Here is a 15,254-nt window from a genome sequence, read left to right as displayed (position 1 = left end):
CCTCTCTCTCTGACCCTCCCCTGTTCATGCTCTGTCTCTCTCTGTCTCAAAAATAAATAAACATTAAAAAAAATTTAAAAAAAAATTGATACCCATACACATCATAATCAAATTTCTGAAAACTGAAGACGAAAAAAGAAAGCCAGAGGAAAATTACACATTAGCTGCAGAACCATTTGAATGACAACAGATTCCTCATCAGAAACCTTAGAGTCACTGTTTTAAATACTTTAGCTCTCAAAAAAGAGATATGAGCAAATTTGTGTTCTATAAAGCAAACTCTGCAGCAAGAAAGAAAAGAGTAGCAAGGGAAAAATTAGAAGCAAAGAGATCAGTTAAAGAGCTACTGTAACAACCCAGTAGAGAAAAATTCAGGATTTAACTAAAACAATGGCCATAGAGATGAAAAGGATGAGAAACCTTGAGAATGGCAGCATCACATACGTGTACAGATGGACTTACGGGAAAAACTGTCTTTGCGGCACCTGGCTGGCTCAGTCGATTGGGTATCCGACTTTGGCTCAGGTCATGATCTCACAGTTTGTGAGTTTGAGCCCCACATCGGGCTCTCTGCTGATAGCTCAGAGCCTGGAGCCTGCTTCCAATTCTGTGTGTGTGTCTCTCTCTGCCCACCCCCACCCCCCCACCCCCGCTTGTGTTCTGTCTCTCAAAAATAAATAAATGTAAAAAAAAAATTTTTTTTAATAAACTGTCTTTCCAGCAAGAATGACTGGGTGGTGCCCCTGCCAACCAGAGTATGGAAGCTGTCACAAGGAAGAGAAAGCTGAAGACAGAAATACCCTAATTCTGTGTATGAACCCACACAAGATTCAGGCTTAATCTGAGCAGCTCATATGAGGAACAGACCCAACAGCAGCTTACTAAAGTTTCTCAGAACTGAATTAAAACTTAAAACACTGCACAAGTCTCAGACTAATCCATGAATGCCATGTGTACATTCAGATCCAAAAGCTTTGAAAACAGAACTGAGATTAGAACGACTGCCCTCAGAATGCATGACAAAGAATTAGCTATTAGAACCCTATGGCTTAATAAAATTAATAAGTAAATAGATCAATAAATCAACATTCCCCAGAACATAACAAGATCCATAACCTATACAGCATAATATTCACGATGCCAAGAATAAATCCAAAAATCACTGAGCATGCAAAGAACTAGGAAAATGTAAACAATTCTCAAGGGAAAAGATAATGGATGTCAATCCTGAGACGATCCAAACATTTGCATCATCAGACAGACATTAACAATTATAACTAGACTCCACAAGGCAAAAGTAAGGACACTAAAATAAAATCAAAAGAGAAAAATTCTCAACGGGGAAATATAAATCATAAAAAAGAACAAAATGGAAATGCTAAGACTGAAAAATACATCTTAAATTTTTAAAAGTGACTGGATGGGTTCAAAAGCAAAATGGAGATGAGAGAAGCAACAGTCAGTGAAGTTAATAATAGTTCAAAAGAAATAATACAATCTGAAAAAAGAGAAAAGTTTAAAAAAAAAAATCAGAACCTCAACAAACTGTGGAGCTAAATCAAAAACCTAACATTAGTGTCACTGAGGTCCCAGAAAAAGAAACAAGATTACTGAAAAAATATGTTAAAAAATAATTTTTTAAAATCCCATTTTGGTGAAACACATAAATATAAATTTAAGAAGCTGAACAAACCCTACCCACAGTAAATTTAAAGAAAGCTACATTGAGATACATCATAATCTGAACTACTTAAAACAAAAAATGTAGAAAAATCTTGAAAGCAGCTAGAGAAAAATGACATTATACATAAAACAAAAGCAATTAGAACCACTGCAGACTTCCCACCAGAAAACATGGAAGGCCAGAAAAGAATTGAGCAACGTATTTAAAGAGGGGCGCTTGGCTGGCTCAGTCAGTAGAGCGTGCAACTCTTGATCTCGGGGTGGTGAGTTTGAGCCCCATGTTAGCTGTAGACATTACTTAAAAATAAAAAATCTTTAAAATAAATAAAAAATAAAATGCTGAAAGGAAAGAACTGACCACCTAGAATTCTATACCTGCAAAAACATCCCTCACAAAAGAGGTCAATATAAAGGTATTATTTTAGGCCAAAAAAATTTTTAAGAAAATACATCAGCAACAGTCATGTTTGAAGAGAAATACAAACAAGACAAAAAAAAAAAAAAAAAGAAAAAGAAAAAGAGAAGAGAAAAGAAAAGAAAAGAAAAGTGGTTCATACTAAAGGAAAATGACCCTAAGAGGAAATTTCTATCTAGAGATAAGCAAAAAGCAAAAGAGCGAGCAGATATCCAAGAAAATATAAAGGACAACATTTCCCCTCAAGTTCTTTATAATATGTATATTGCTGAAAGCAAAATTTACAATTTTATCTAATGAGGTTTGCCATACAAGCACATTTGATGTATATGACAATTATAGCAAAGGTGAGTGGGGATGGATAAGTGGACAAACATGGTTCTAAAACTTAATTTTACCTGAAGTAAAATAATTCTAACTCTGGATAGATTACAAAAAGGTAGGTATGCATATTGTAGTCACTAGCATACTAGCATAACCACTGAAAAACAATACAAAGACATAAAAAGTGATTATTTGGATTGAAATATATATATATTATTTATATATATATATATATAACATATATATTATATATATTATTTATATATATATAACATACATATTATATATATATATATTATTTATATATATATAACATACATATTATATATATATATTATTTATATATATATAACATACATATTATATATATATTATTTATATATATAACATACATATTATATATATATTATTTATATATATAACATACATATTATATATATAATTTATATATATATAACATACATATTATATATATATTATATATATATAATATATATATATATATATATATAAAATAGAGTGGCTATTAATATCAAGTAGACTTCAAAGCAGAAACAATTACCAAAGAGGCAGGAAATGATACTATGATGAATGGATCAGTTCACCAAAAAAACATAGCAGTTCTAATTGTATATGCACCCACCAAAAAAGCTTCAAAACAAAAACAAAACTAACAGAAGTGAAAGGAAACAGATCCATAATTACAGTTGGAGACTTCAACAGTCTTCTTTCAGTGACCAACAGAACCAGACAGAATATCTAGGAAGGATATACATGTCTAAACAATATCAACAACCAACTTGACCCAACTGACATTTCTATAACATTCCACTCAAGAGAATTATTTTCAACTGCACATATTAATATTCACAATACACCATATTTTTTCCAGACACAAGTCTTAACAAATTTATAAGGACTGATATCATACAAGGTATGTTCTTTGAACATAATGGAATTTAACTAGAAATAAATAACAGAAAAACTTTTGATAAATCCTCAAATATCTGAAAATTTAAAAAATTGCTCACATAAGCCAAAAAAGATGTCTAAAGGAAAACTGGAAAATATATTGAACTGAATAAAAACGAAAGCACTACATAACAATATGTGAGATGCAGCTAAAGCAGTGCTTAGAAGAACACATATAGCATCAAAATGCTTTTATTAGAAAGGGAAAAAACCTTTCAAATTAACAATCTAAGCTTTTCATCTTAGGAAATTAGAATAAGAAAAGCAAATTAAAACCAAAGGAAGCAGCATTCAATGAAACTGAAAACAACAAAAGAAAAAAATAGTGGAAATCAATGAAACCAAACATATTCTTTGAAAAGATCATTAATATCAATAATTATATAGACAGACTAAGCAAGAAAAAAGAAAATGTAAACTACCAGTATAAGAAATAGAAGAAATATTACTAAAGACTCCACAGACTCTAAAAGGATAATAAGGGAGTATTATACACAATTTTAAGCCCACAAATTTGAAAACTTAGATGAAATGGTCAATCTAAGACAACCTACTAAAACTAATTCAAAAAGAAATCAATGAAATGAATGTCCCTACATCTATTTTAAAATCTCAATTCAGGGGTGCCTGGGTGGCTCAGTCGGTTAAGCATCCGACTCTTGATTTCATCTCAGGTCATGATCTGACAGTTCACGAATTCAAGCCCGAAGACAGGCTCTGGACTGATAGTGCTGAACCTTCTTGGGATTCTCTCTCCCTCTCTGTCCCTCCCCCCTTCTCTCTCTCTCAAAAATCAATAAATAAACTTTTTAAAAAATTGAAATCATAGTTGCAAGCCTTTCCACAGAAAATCTCAGGTCCAGCTGGCATCACTGATGAATTTTACCAACATTTGAGAAAAAAGTAATACCAGTCCTACATAAATTCTTCCAGAAAACAGAAGAGGGGGCAATTTCTAATTCATTTTATAGGGCTACCATTATCATAAGAAAAGCCATTAAAGAAAATTACAAAGAAGTATCTTTTGAGAATACAGAAGCAAAAATCCTCAACAAAACAGCAAATCAAATACACCAATATACAAAAATTACAATATATTGTGACCAAGTGGGGTTTATCCCATAAATTATATTTATATAAAGGAAGAAGTAAAATGGTCTCCATGCACAGATAACCTAATTGTCTATGTAGAAAATTCCAAGGAATCTATATAAGAAAAGCTACTAAAACTAAGTGGGTTTAGCAACATTGCAGGATACAAAGTCAACATCATTCATCATCAGAGACACACAAATCAAAACCACAATGAGATACCACCTCACACCTGTCAGAACGGCTAAAATTAACAATTCAGGAAAAAACAGGTGTTGGCAAGGATGCAGAGAAAAAGGAGTCCTTTTGTACTGTTGGTGGGAATGCAAACTGGTGCAGCCACTCCAGAAAACAGTATGGAGATTTCTCAAAAAATTAAAAATAGAAATACACTAAGGACTAGCAATTGCACTACTAGATATTTACACAAAGGATAGAAAAATGCTAATTCAAAGGGGCACATGAACCCCAATGTTTATACCAGTGCTATCAACAATAGCCAAATTGGGACACCTGGGTGGCTCAGTCAGTTAAGCGTCCAACTTCGGCTCAGGTCATGATCTCAGTTCATGAGTTCAAGCCCAGCATCAGGCTCTCTGCTGTCAGTACTTTGCCCACTTCAGATCCTCTGTCTCCCTCTCTCTTTCTCTGCCTCTGCCTCTCATTCTCTCTCTCAAAAAATAAATAAACATTTACAAAACAGCCAAATTATAGAAAACGCCCAATGTCCATCAATCGATGAATGAATAAAGAAGATATGGTATGTATGTATGTATGTATGCATATATGTGTGTGTACACATACACTATGGAATACTACTCGGCAATCAAAAAGAATGAAATCCTGCCATTTGCAACAACATGGATCAAACTAGAGTGTATTATGCTAAGTGAAATAAGTCAGGCAGAGAAAGACAACTATCATATGATTTCACTCATATGTGGAATTTAAGAAACACAGATGAACATAGGGGAAGAGAAGGAAAAATAAGATAAAAACAGAGAGGGAGGCAAACCATAAGAGACCCTTAAATACAGAGAAACAAACTGAGGGTTGCTGGAGGGATGTTGAGTGGGGGGATGGCTAAATGGGTGATGGGCATTAAGGAGGGCACTTGTTGGGATAAACAATGGGTGTTAAATGTAAGTGATGAATCACTGGTTCCTACTACTGAAACCAATATTATACTGTATGTTAACTAACTTGAATTTAAATAAAATTTTAAAAACTCAATTGTATTCCCACATAATAAAAATGATCAAATGGAAACAAACTGAAAGAAATAACATCAATTACAATAGCATCAAAGAACACAAACTATTTGGGTATAAATCTAACAAAATACATGTAGGATCTATACCTAATAACTACAAAACAGTGATGCAAGAAATAAATGAACACCTAAATAAATGAAGAAATATATCATGTTGGTGGACTGGAGAAGCCAGTATTGTTTAGATGTCAGTTCTTCCCAAAATGATCCCAAGTCAACAAAATCCCACTCAGTAGGATTTTTTTTTTGAATTGACAAACTGATTCTAATATGTGGAAAAGCAAATAACTGAAAAAGCTAGATAAGTTTTCAAAAATAAAAAGTTATAGGAATCTCACTATCTAATTTCAAGAATTACTGTAAAGCAACAATAGTCAAAAAAAGAGAGAGACTCTCAAAAGGACACATACACATGGATCAAAGGAACAGAACATAGTCAAGAAACAGATACAGACATAGAGATACCCAATTGATTTTTAACAAAGGCATCAATGAAAAAAGGATCATCTTTTCAACAGTCATCTCATAATGAAAAAGGGGTCAATTTATCAAAAGGAATTCTATGCACTTAATAACAGAGCTTCAAAATACATGAGGCAAAACAGGTAAGACTACAGGGGTAAAAAAGATAAATGCAAAATTATAACTGAAGATTTTAATACCACTCTCCCAATAACTGATAGAAATAGGCAGAAAATCAAAGGTTTCAGAAAACTTGAACAAAACTGTGAATCAACTCAATCTCCTGAAATGTATAGAACGTTCCACCCATCATACACATTCTTTTCACATGCACAAGGAATGTTTACCATGATGGACAATATTCTGGAAAATAAATCTTAACAAATGCTAGTTACACAGTCATATATATACATATATTACTTAAATTGAACTTGTAGTTATGTATGTTAAATCAAATGAAGGCAACATCAAATGAAAGCAATATAATTCATAATACCAACAAATAGAAAAATGATATGATCACCTCAGTAGATGCAGAAAAAGTATTCAACACAATCCAATATCCATCCCAATAAAAACTCTCAGCAAACTAGGAACAGAAAAAAGCATCCTCAATGCAATAAAAGAGATTTACAAAAAATTCACAGATAACATCATATTAATGGTTACAGATTAAATATTGTCCCCCTAAATCAAGAATGACATACAGTTGACCCCTGCCATCACATGTATAGATCACTGCAATGGAGATTCTAGGCAGTGAAATAAGGCAAGAAAATAAAAGGCATCCAGATTGCAAACAAAGGAGTAAAGGTATCTTTATTTGCAAACAACATAATCATCTATTCAAAACATCATAAGGAATCTATAGACATCTACTACAACTAATGAGCTTAGTAAGAATGAAAGACACAAGATTAACTTTAGAAAAACCAGTTGTGGGGCGCCTGGGTGGCTCAGTCGGTTAAGCGTCCGACTTCGGCTCAGGTCATGATCTCACAGTCCGTGGGTTCGAGCCCCGCGTCGGGCTCTGGGCTGACAGCTCAGAGCCTGGAGCCTGTTTCAGATTCTGTGTCTCCCTCTCTCTGACCCTCCCCATTCATGCTCTGTCTCTCTCTGTCTCAAAAATAAATGTTAAAAAAAAAATTTTTTTTTAAAAACCAGTTGTATTTCCATATAATAGCAACAATCAGAAATTAAAAGTAAAAATATTATAGTTTATAACAGCATCCAAAAATGTGAAATATTTACAGAAAAACTGACAAGTGTTGTAAGAACTGTTCAGTAAAAATTTTTAAATTTTGCTGAGAGATTAAAGAAGACCTAAATAAAAGGAGAGATATACCATGTTCATGAGTCAGAAAAAATATTAATAAGAGGTCAATTGTCCCCCCAAACTGGTCTATAACTTCAACACAATCCCAAGTAAAATCTCTGCAGACTTTTTTGGAGAAATTAGCAAGATGATTCTGAAATTCATAAGGAAATTAAAAGAACCTGGAATAGCCAAAATAATTGAAAAAAGGACAAAATTGAAGGACTTAATATTTGCTGAGTTCAAGACTTATAAAGCTACAATAACCAAGATATCATTGTCTTGACATACAAACAGACAAAGAGATCAATGGAACAGAGTAGAATCCACAAATAAACACACAAATATATGAACAACTGGTTTTGGCCAAGATATAAAGCTACTTATCAGAGAAAGGATAGTCTTCTTAAAATGGTCCCGGAACAACTGAATTTCTATATGTAAAAAAAGAAAGAAAGAAAGAATTGAGATCCCCACCTCTCACCATATGCAGAAATTAACTCAAACTATAAATGTAAAGTCTAAAACTACAAAACTTCTAGAAAAAAATTCAAGAGGAATTATAAGCTAGGCAAAGGTCTCGTAGATATAACACCAAAAATGTAACGCCTAAAAGAAAGAAATGAATTTATCAAATTTAAAGCTTGTGTTCTTTGGAGCACCTGGGTGGCTCAGTCAGTTAAGCATCTGACTTTGGCTGAGGTCATGATCTCATGGCTCGTGGGTTTGAGCCCCTCATCACGCTCCGCACTAACAGCTCAGAGCCTGGAGCCTGCTTCAGATTGTGTCTCTCCTCCCCCACTTGTGTTTTCTCTCTTTTTCTCTCTCCCTCTCCCTCTCTTCCCCCTCAAAAATAAGTTAACATTTTTTTAAAAAATGGTTAACACTTTTGTTCTTTGAAAACAAATTCTCTGTTCAGAGAATAAAAAGACAAGCCCCAGCCAAGAAAAAAAACATTTGCAAATGATGTATCTGATATGGAACTAATATCCAGAATGTGAAAAAAACTCATAAAAATCAGTAACAAAAATGTTTTTAAATGTGCAAGTTTTGAACAGATACCTCTCCAAAGAAGATATACAGATGGCAAGTAAGCACATGACAAGATGCTCAACACCATTAGTCATTAGAAAAATGCAAATTAAACCACAATGACATATCACTACATACAAATTAGAACTGCCAAAATTTAAAAGACTGACCACACCAAGTGTTGGTGAGAATGTGAATTAAATAGAAGATTCCTACACTGCTGGTAGGAATGTAAATAATAGAACCACTCTGGAAAACAGTTTGTCAGTTTGTAGAAAAGGTAAACATGTATCTGCTATGTGAACCGGTCATTCCATTCTTCAGTGTTTACCCAAGACCAATGAAAGCATATGTCCGTATAAAGACTTCTGCATAAAAGATTATACCAACTTTATACAGAATAGCCAAAAACTAGAAACAACCTACACGCCCTTCTGTGGGTGAAAAACAAATTGTGGTATATCCATACATCGGAGTACTACTCAGCAATTAAAAGGAATAAACTTCTGATACACCATTAATGAATCTCAAAATAAATAAGCTGTGTGAATGAAGCCAGACAAAAAGGAATAATACACAATGTATAACTTCACTTATATAAAATTCTAAAAAATCCATCAAGTCTATAGTGACAGAAAGCAGCTCAGTAATTGCCTAGGGATAGGGAGAAGCAGCAGGAAGGAGAGAGAAGGATTACGAAGGGGCACATGGAACTTTTGGGTGTGATGGATATTTTTATGATTATGATTATGGTGATAGTTTCAGAGACAAAACTTTTTAAATTTTATAATTTATTGCATGTCAACTATACCTCAATAAAGGTCTTAAAATAATGGAAAAACTTATAATTCCAATTAAATAAGGAAAAAGACTGCTGTAAGAGTGTATAATAAGGGGGCACAGTTTGACAAGTCAGAAAAGCCTCCTTCAGGTACTAATGTAAGCTAAGATTTGAAAGATGTCTAGTAATCAGCCAACCAAAGACCAGACAGGAAAGAGAATAAAGACAAGTACAGAAAAAAAGAAAAAAAAAAAAAAAAAAAAAAAAAAACAGGAGCAGAGTCAAATCTGCAGACAGGTGGTCTTGAAAACCATGCTACTACAAATAACTTACTTTATCAATTTAGGATCTTAGAAATATTCTATTTAGACTGTTTTAAATTTATACTGTGTAACTGTATGTTTTAATAATATAAAGAACCCATGTATATAAATTACATATTATAATCTTAGTTTAAAATAAAGAAGACTGTTGGGGCGCCTGGGTGGCTCAGTCGGTTAAGCAGCCGACTTCAGCCCAGGTTACGATCTCGCGGTCCATGAGTTCGAGCCCTGCGTCGGGCTCTGTGCTGACAGCTCAGAGCCTGGAGCCTGTTTCAGATTCTGTGTCTCCCTCTCTCTGACCCTCCCCTGTTCATGCTTTGTCTCTCTCTGTCTCAAAAATAAATAAACGTTAAAAAAAATAAATAAAATAAAATAAAATAAAATAAAATAAAATAAAATAAAATAAAGACTGTTACCAGAAAGGAAGGGGGGTTGGGCTGGGAATTAAGAAGTACACTTACTGCAATGTGCACTGGGTGTTGTATGAAGTGTTGAATCACTATATTGTATACCTGAAACTATTATTACACTGTATGGTAATTAACTGCAACTTAAATAAAAATTTTAAAAAAACGTATGGGTGAAAGCATTAAAAAACTAAAGGAAGGAAGGAAAGGAAAGAAGGAGGGAGAAAGAGGTCAGAGAGTATTGGGTGCACCTTCAGCGTTACTGACAGTTTCTCTACTATTAATAAAAAAGATTCCAAATATGTGTTTAAAAGTAGTTAAGAGGGGCGCCTGGGTGGCGCAGTCGGTTAAGCGTCCGACTTCAGCCAGGTCACGATCTCGCGGCCCGTGAGTTCGAGCCCCGCGTCAGGCTCTGGGCTGATGGCTCGGAGCCTGGAGCCTGTTTCCGATTCTGTGTCTCCCTCTCTCTCTGCCCCTCCCCCGTTCATGCTCTGTCTCTCTCTGTCCCAAAAATAAAAATAAAAAACGTTGAAAAAAAAAAAAATAAAATAAAATAAAAGTAGTTAAGAAAACATATTTACATAATTAACCCTGCCCCTTTCTGTTCATAACAGCAAAGAAATTCTTAACAGTATATCTTCATTTTGCTGTCACCAGAAATAGAATACTTCTACTATAAATATGAGAATTTCAGTATCCACATTTGACTAACCTAAGAGTTTAAAAAAAAAAATCTATGTACAGTGGGCACCTGGGTGGCTCAGTCAGTTAAGCATCCAAATCTTGATTTCAACTCAGGTAATGATCTCACAATTCGTGAGATGGAGCCCCATGTCGGGCTCTGCACTGACAGCACAGAGCCTGCTTGGGATTCTCTCTCTCTCTCTCTCTCTCTCTCTCTCTCTCTCTCTCTCTCTCCCCCTCTCTCTCTCTCTGTCCCTTCCCCTCGCTCACTCTGTCTCCCTCCCTTTCTCAAAATAAATAAAAATTTTCTATAAATATGTACACATTAAACATATAAGATGTAATAGATTTTAGAAAAATACCCAATAAATGTGTTTTAATAAATTTACATTTAGAAATTGTTCTTAATATAATGAAATATTTTCCAATCTCAGAGCATTAATTTAGGTTTTATATAGAAATTAGAAGTCATAGGCCCCTAAGTCACATTAACAAGAAAATGTCCAGGTCTGATCACAAAATATAAATTTATATAAATATAAATCTCAGCTATTCTACAGAAATAATTCCAAAGAACTGGTTTCTAAAAGAGAATGCCATTCATTTTGGTAAAGTTTGCAGCAAATTGTTTTCTGAACTAATGTTCTACTAAGCTACTCAAGTAACTATTACTCAAATTAGCATATATCATATCCTTATGTTTCAAATTGGCACTGTCCTGATTCTCAGTCCTAAACATTTCAGCCTAGCTTTAGTCAAAGATCAGTATTCATTTCATTATACCTATGTGAGAAATCGCTTGTAATTCTGTTTTATTCTATTCAAATGGAAACAGATAAAAGACTACAATCAATGCTTAAAGAACTAAAGTAGCACTTTTGATACACTTGCTTCTGCACTCCACCCCCTCCCCCAACATTAATCTTTCATTCTAAAGAACCATTTGAGGAATACTCTCATTCTCAGTAAAATCCCTACAGTAAGAAAAAAAAAAAAAAAAAAAAACACCTAAGTTATCATGAAACCAGCCAATTAATTTTGACACCTGCTTACCAAGATTGATCATTTTTGATATGTTTTCTAGGTTGCTATCCTTCAGTTTAGTAAAAGATTTTCAAGATAATTAATGAAGTGAGAATTTCCAGTTAAAGTCTTTCCCACTACATTATTACTTCAAATGCTGAATAAGCCACCAAACTTCAAACAAACCTTTCTTAGCTTAGCATATACTCCACCAGGAAGAATTCCCGTCTTCTAAATTGATTCTTCCCTTTAACATTAACTACCACGTTTTACCCCTAAGAGTATACATAAAACACAGAGTAGTGCCAGTTGTATTTATCTAATTAATAGCTTGTATTCCACAGAGAAATGAAAAAGTACTTACCACTACAGTACAATGAATCATATAACGACTTCCAAAGAATTTATTTATATTCAATGATTAGTTCAGGGTTTGTTAATTAACTGTATTAAAGAAACTATTCCTTACTCACTAACATATGATGTTTGTGAACATCATCTCCCCACGTTATTTAAGCTGGTTTAACTTGATCTGTGACCTTGCCTACTAACTGGGACATCTGCTAGCAAGGTTACAGGCTACAGACCTAGCTGATTAACAAGTTCCACTACTATAAAATGTATACAGAAGCTTCTCAGCACTACAGCAATCTTTGTCCTCTTTAGGTAAATGGAGCAAATCCACCCAAAGGCCAAAATCCCTAAATCACATATGAATCAAGCAATCTTCCTATCTATTAATAGAAAGATGTAAAAAATTGATGCAGCTTTTTTCATTTTTTGCTGCCAGTTTATATGTTCAAGATTCTTGGTGATATAAAGGCTGGCTGAAATTGTCATAGCCCAAGTTTAAAAACACTTAAGTTAAAAAAAAAAAAATACATTATGAACAAGCACAATTCAATAAGACATCTTTCCTTATCTTGAAACACTTTTTAAAACTTTTAATTAGCACCTCTTCCCAATTAAAAAAGTACCAAACAAAACTATACTATTATACTAATTTGTGAAAGTAAGAAGTGAGAAAACATTTCAACCTATTGCCACAAATGAATGTCATAAAGATTCATTTTGAGATTTCACTTCCAAAAGCCTGCTGTAAATTTAAATAATAGGATCTACCTAAAATTAAAGTGTCCTTTAAAAAAAAAATAGTTTCACAAGAGCTTTAAGGAACACTGTTTTAACTAGCAACAGTTAAAAAAAAAAAAAAAGGAAAATATGCTATATTTAAAACTCCCAGGACATTTTCCTAATAAAATAAAATAAAACAAAACTCCCAGGGCATTTTCCTATAACACATTAAAAAGGTGGACAATATTCCTAGCTCTGCCTTAGAGACGGAGACATTTCACTTAGATTTTGCTATCATCCTGACAATAAGTATCAGTAATCTACACAGTGTTATTTCAGAGCCACAAAACAGCCAGCAAACTTCACAGTAACCATCTAAGTCTAAGAAGTTGCCTTACTTAATGCCTGTTACCTGCAGATTGTCAGGTGGTTACCCTAATGGCCTCAAGTATCTTGCTACTCCCCCGCACTCACCCATTTCTTTCCCTATCAGGCAGGAACGTAAAATTTATCCACCAATAGGGGGAATGTGTCTTTACTATTGTAACGCAAACTCCTTAGGTCCTTGAGCTTCAGGAAAAAAGACGATGATGCTCTCACAGGACAGCTGATAGTGAAACAAACAGTTGGAAAAATCCATTACCTTCCCTGTATTAAAGAGTCCAGATATTTCCCATTTTATGTAACCCAAAGTCACTCTTGTATTCTCAATTAAAACTGTCCTAGCAAATTCAACATAATATATTGGCTATAAGTGAACATTCTAGAGTTAAACTAGCTGATTCGGAATCATAATTCGGCCCTTACTACTGTGCAATCCCGGGCAAATTACTTAAACCCGTTGCCTCCAGTTATCTCTGTGAATCCGGCATAATAATTCTAGCAACTCACAGAGTTGTTGTGAGGAACAAACGAGATAATCCACGTCAGGCGCTTAACAGTGTTTGGCACAGAGTAACCCCATGATAAACTCTTTATTACTAAATAAACTAAAATGTTATCAACGGTTACCTCTAGAGAGAGCAGTAGGATGGGAGTAGAGGGACGTACTGGTAGACCATAACTTTTAACCTTTACATTTCTGCATTGATTGATTGTTTTGCATCGTCCAAGTATTTCAGGAGTTACTTGCACATTTTTCCATTAAAAACTAGTGACCTAACAAAACGGTGTTTGGCACCATAACTGAGTACGGAAATGCTGATGAGCAGGGGACCAGAAGTCGCTGCGGACATCTGGACCACGGAGACAGCTTCGAGTGCCCAGAGGTCGGGGCTCCGCGCGGAGCCCAGCGCCCCGAGGGCTCCAGGGCTGCAGAGGGAGGCGAGGACCCCGCTCGCGGCGCGCGCCGCGGGTGGCGCCCAGCCGGGGGACCCGAGGCCGCCTGAGAACACGGGGAGGGGGGCGAAGGATGGGAGGGGGCGCGACCGGTGCGGGGCAGGGCTGAGATGCGGAGTCCGGCGAAGGCACTTACTTGAACCTGCCCTGGCAGTGCTGGCACTGGTCCCCCACCCAGCCCGGGTCGCAGAGGCAGGTGGAGTTGACACAGCGGCCCGAGAAGCAGGAGCCGGTCCTCTCGCACGGCTTGGACTGGGACACCTGCGCGTAGAGGGCCAGGTAGAGGAAGCCATAGCACAGCAGCCAGCTGTTCCCGTCCAGCAGCCAGGAGGAGGCGCCACCACCACCACCGCCGCCGCCGCCGCCGCCGCCGCCCGCCGGCCGAGCCCTCCACAGCCCCGGGGCCGCCGGCTGCGGGGGGCCAATGCGGGCCCGGCCCCCCGGCTCCATCTTCCCCGGGGCCCCTGCCCGGCGGGGCTGCGCTCGCGGGCGCGGACAGCGATGCTCCAGGAGGGGAAATCCGGCCGGAGAAAACCGCGCCGCCGCCGCCGCCGCTTCTCCTCCTCCCCCTCACCGGCGCCTGCCCCAGTCCCGCTCCCCGGTCAGGAGGGACAGATGCCAGTCGCTGTCGCCTCCGTTCGGCTCCCTCCAGTCGCACTGGAGCATCGCCTCTCGGTCTCCTGACCTTGTCCTCGGCGAGCCAAGCCCACTGCCGCCGCGCCCCGGGCCGGGCCGGAGGCGGAGAGCGGGCGGCGCGGGCGGCGAGGAGCGCTCCGGAGGGGACCTGCGGGAGGGGGAGGGGACCCCGCGCGCGGCCCCGCCTCGCCCGCGGCTCGCGCCAACTGCCTCGGCTCCAGCCCCGCGCGCCGGGTAGGGCGGGGGCCCGCGGGAGCCCCGAGGTGGGCGCGCCCAACGCGGGAGGGGGATCCGGGCAGCGGGGCTCAGCGCCGCACCGCCGGGCCGGCGGCCGGCGGCCCCCCAGCAGCCATCTTCTCCCCCCGTGCCGTCAGCAGGCCACCGGGGCTGCGGCTGGAGCCCGCGGTGCGTTGGACCGCC

At 37.3% G+C, this 15,254-nt stretch overlaps 1 protein-coding gene across 3 annotated transcripts in view; it reads right to left on the bottom strand.

The window, feature by feature from the left end:
- The window catches only part of ATRNL1 (attractin like 1), a 789,076-nt gene extending 774,301 nt beyond the window's left edge, over nucleotides 1-14,775 (bottom strand). For all 3 annotated transcript variants that reach the window (XM_058697871.1, XM_058697872.1, XM_058697873.1), the window contains exon 1: nucleotides 14,335-14,775. In XM_058697871.1, the coding sequence (XP_058553854.1) occupies nucleotides 14,335-14,648 (314 nt within the window). In that variant the 5' untranslated portion in view covers nucleotides 14,649-14,775. The remainder of the gene's footprint in view (nucleotides 1-14,334) is intronic.
- Nucleotides 14,776-15,254: the final 479 nt, after the last annotated feature.

Source organism: Neofelis nebulosa, chromosome 13 (assembly GCF_028018385.1).
Source record: "Neofelis nebulosa isolate mNeoNeb1 chromosome 13, mNeoNeb1.pri, whole genome shotgun sequence".
In the NCBI taxonomy this organism is placed as follows: Eukaryota; Metazoa; Chordata; class Mammalia; order Carnivora; family Felidae; genus Neofelis; species Neofelis nebulosa.
Note: the sequence above shows the minus strand (reverse complement) of the source record. Positions and strands in the feature narration are given on the sequence as shown.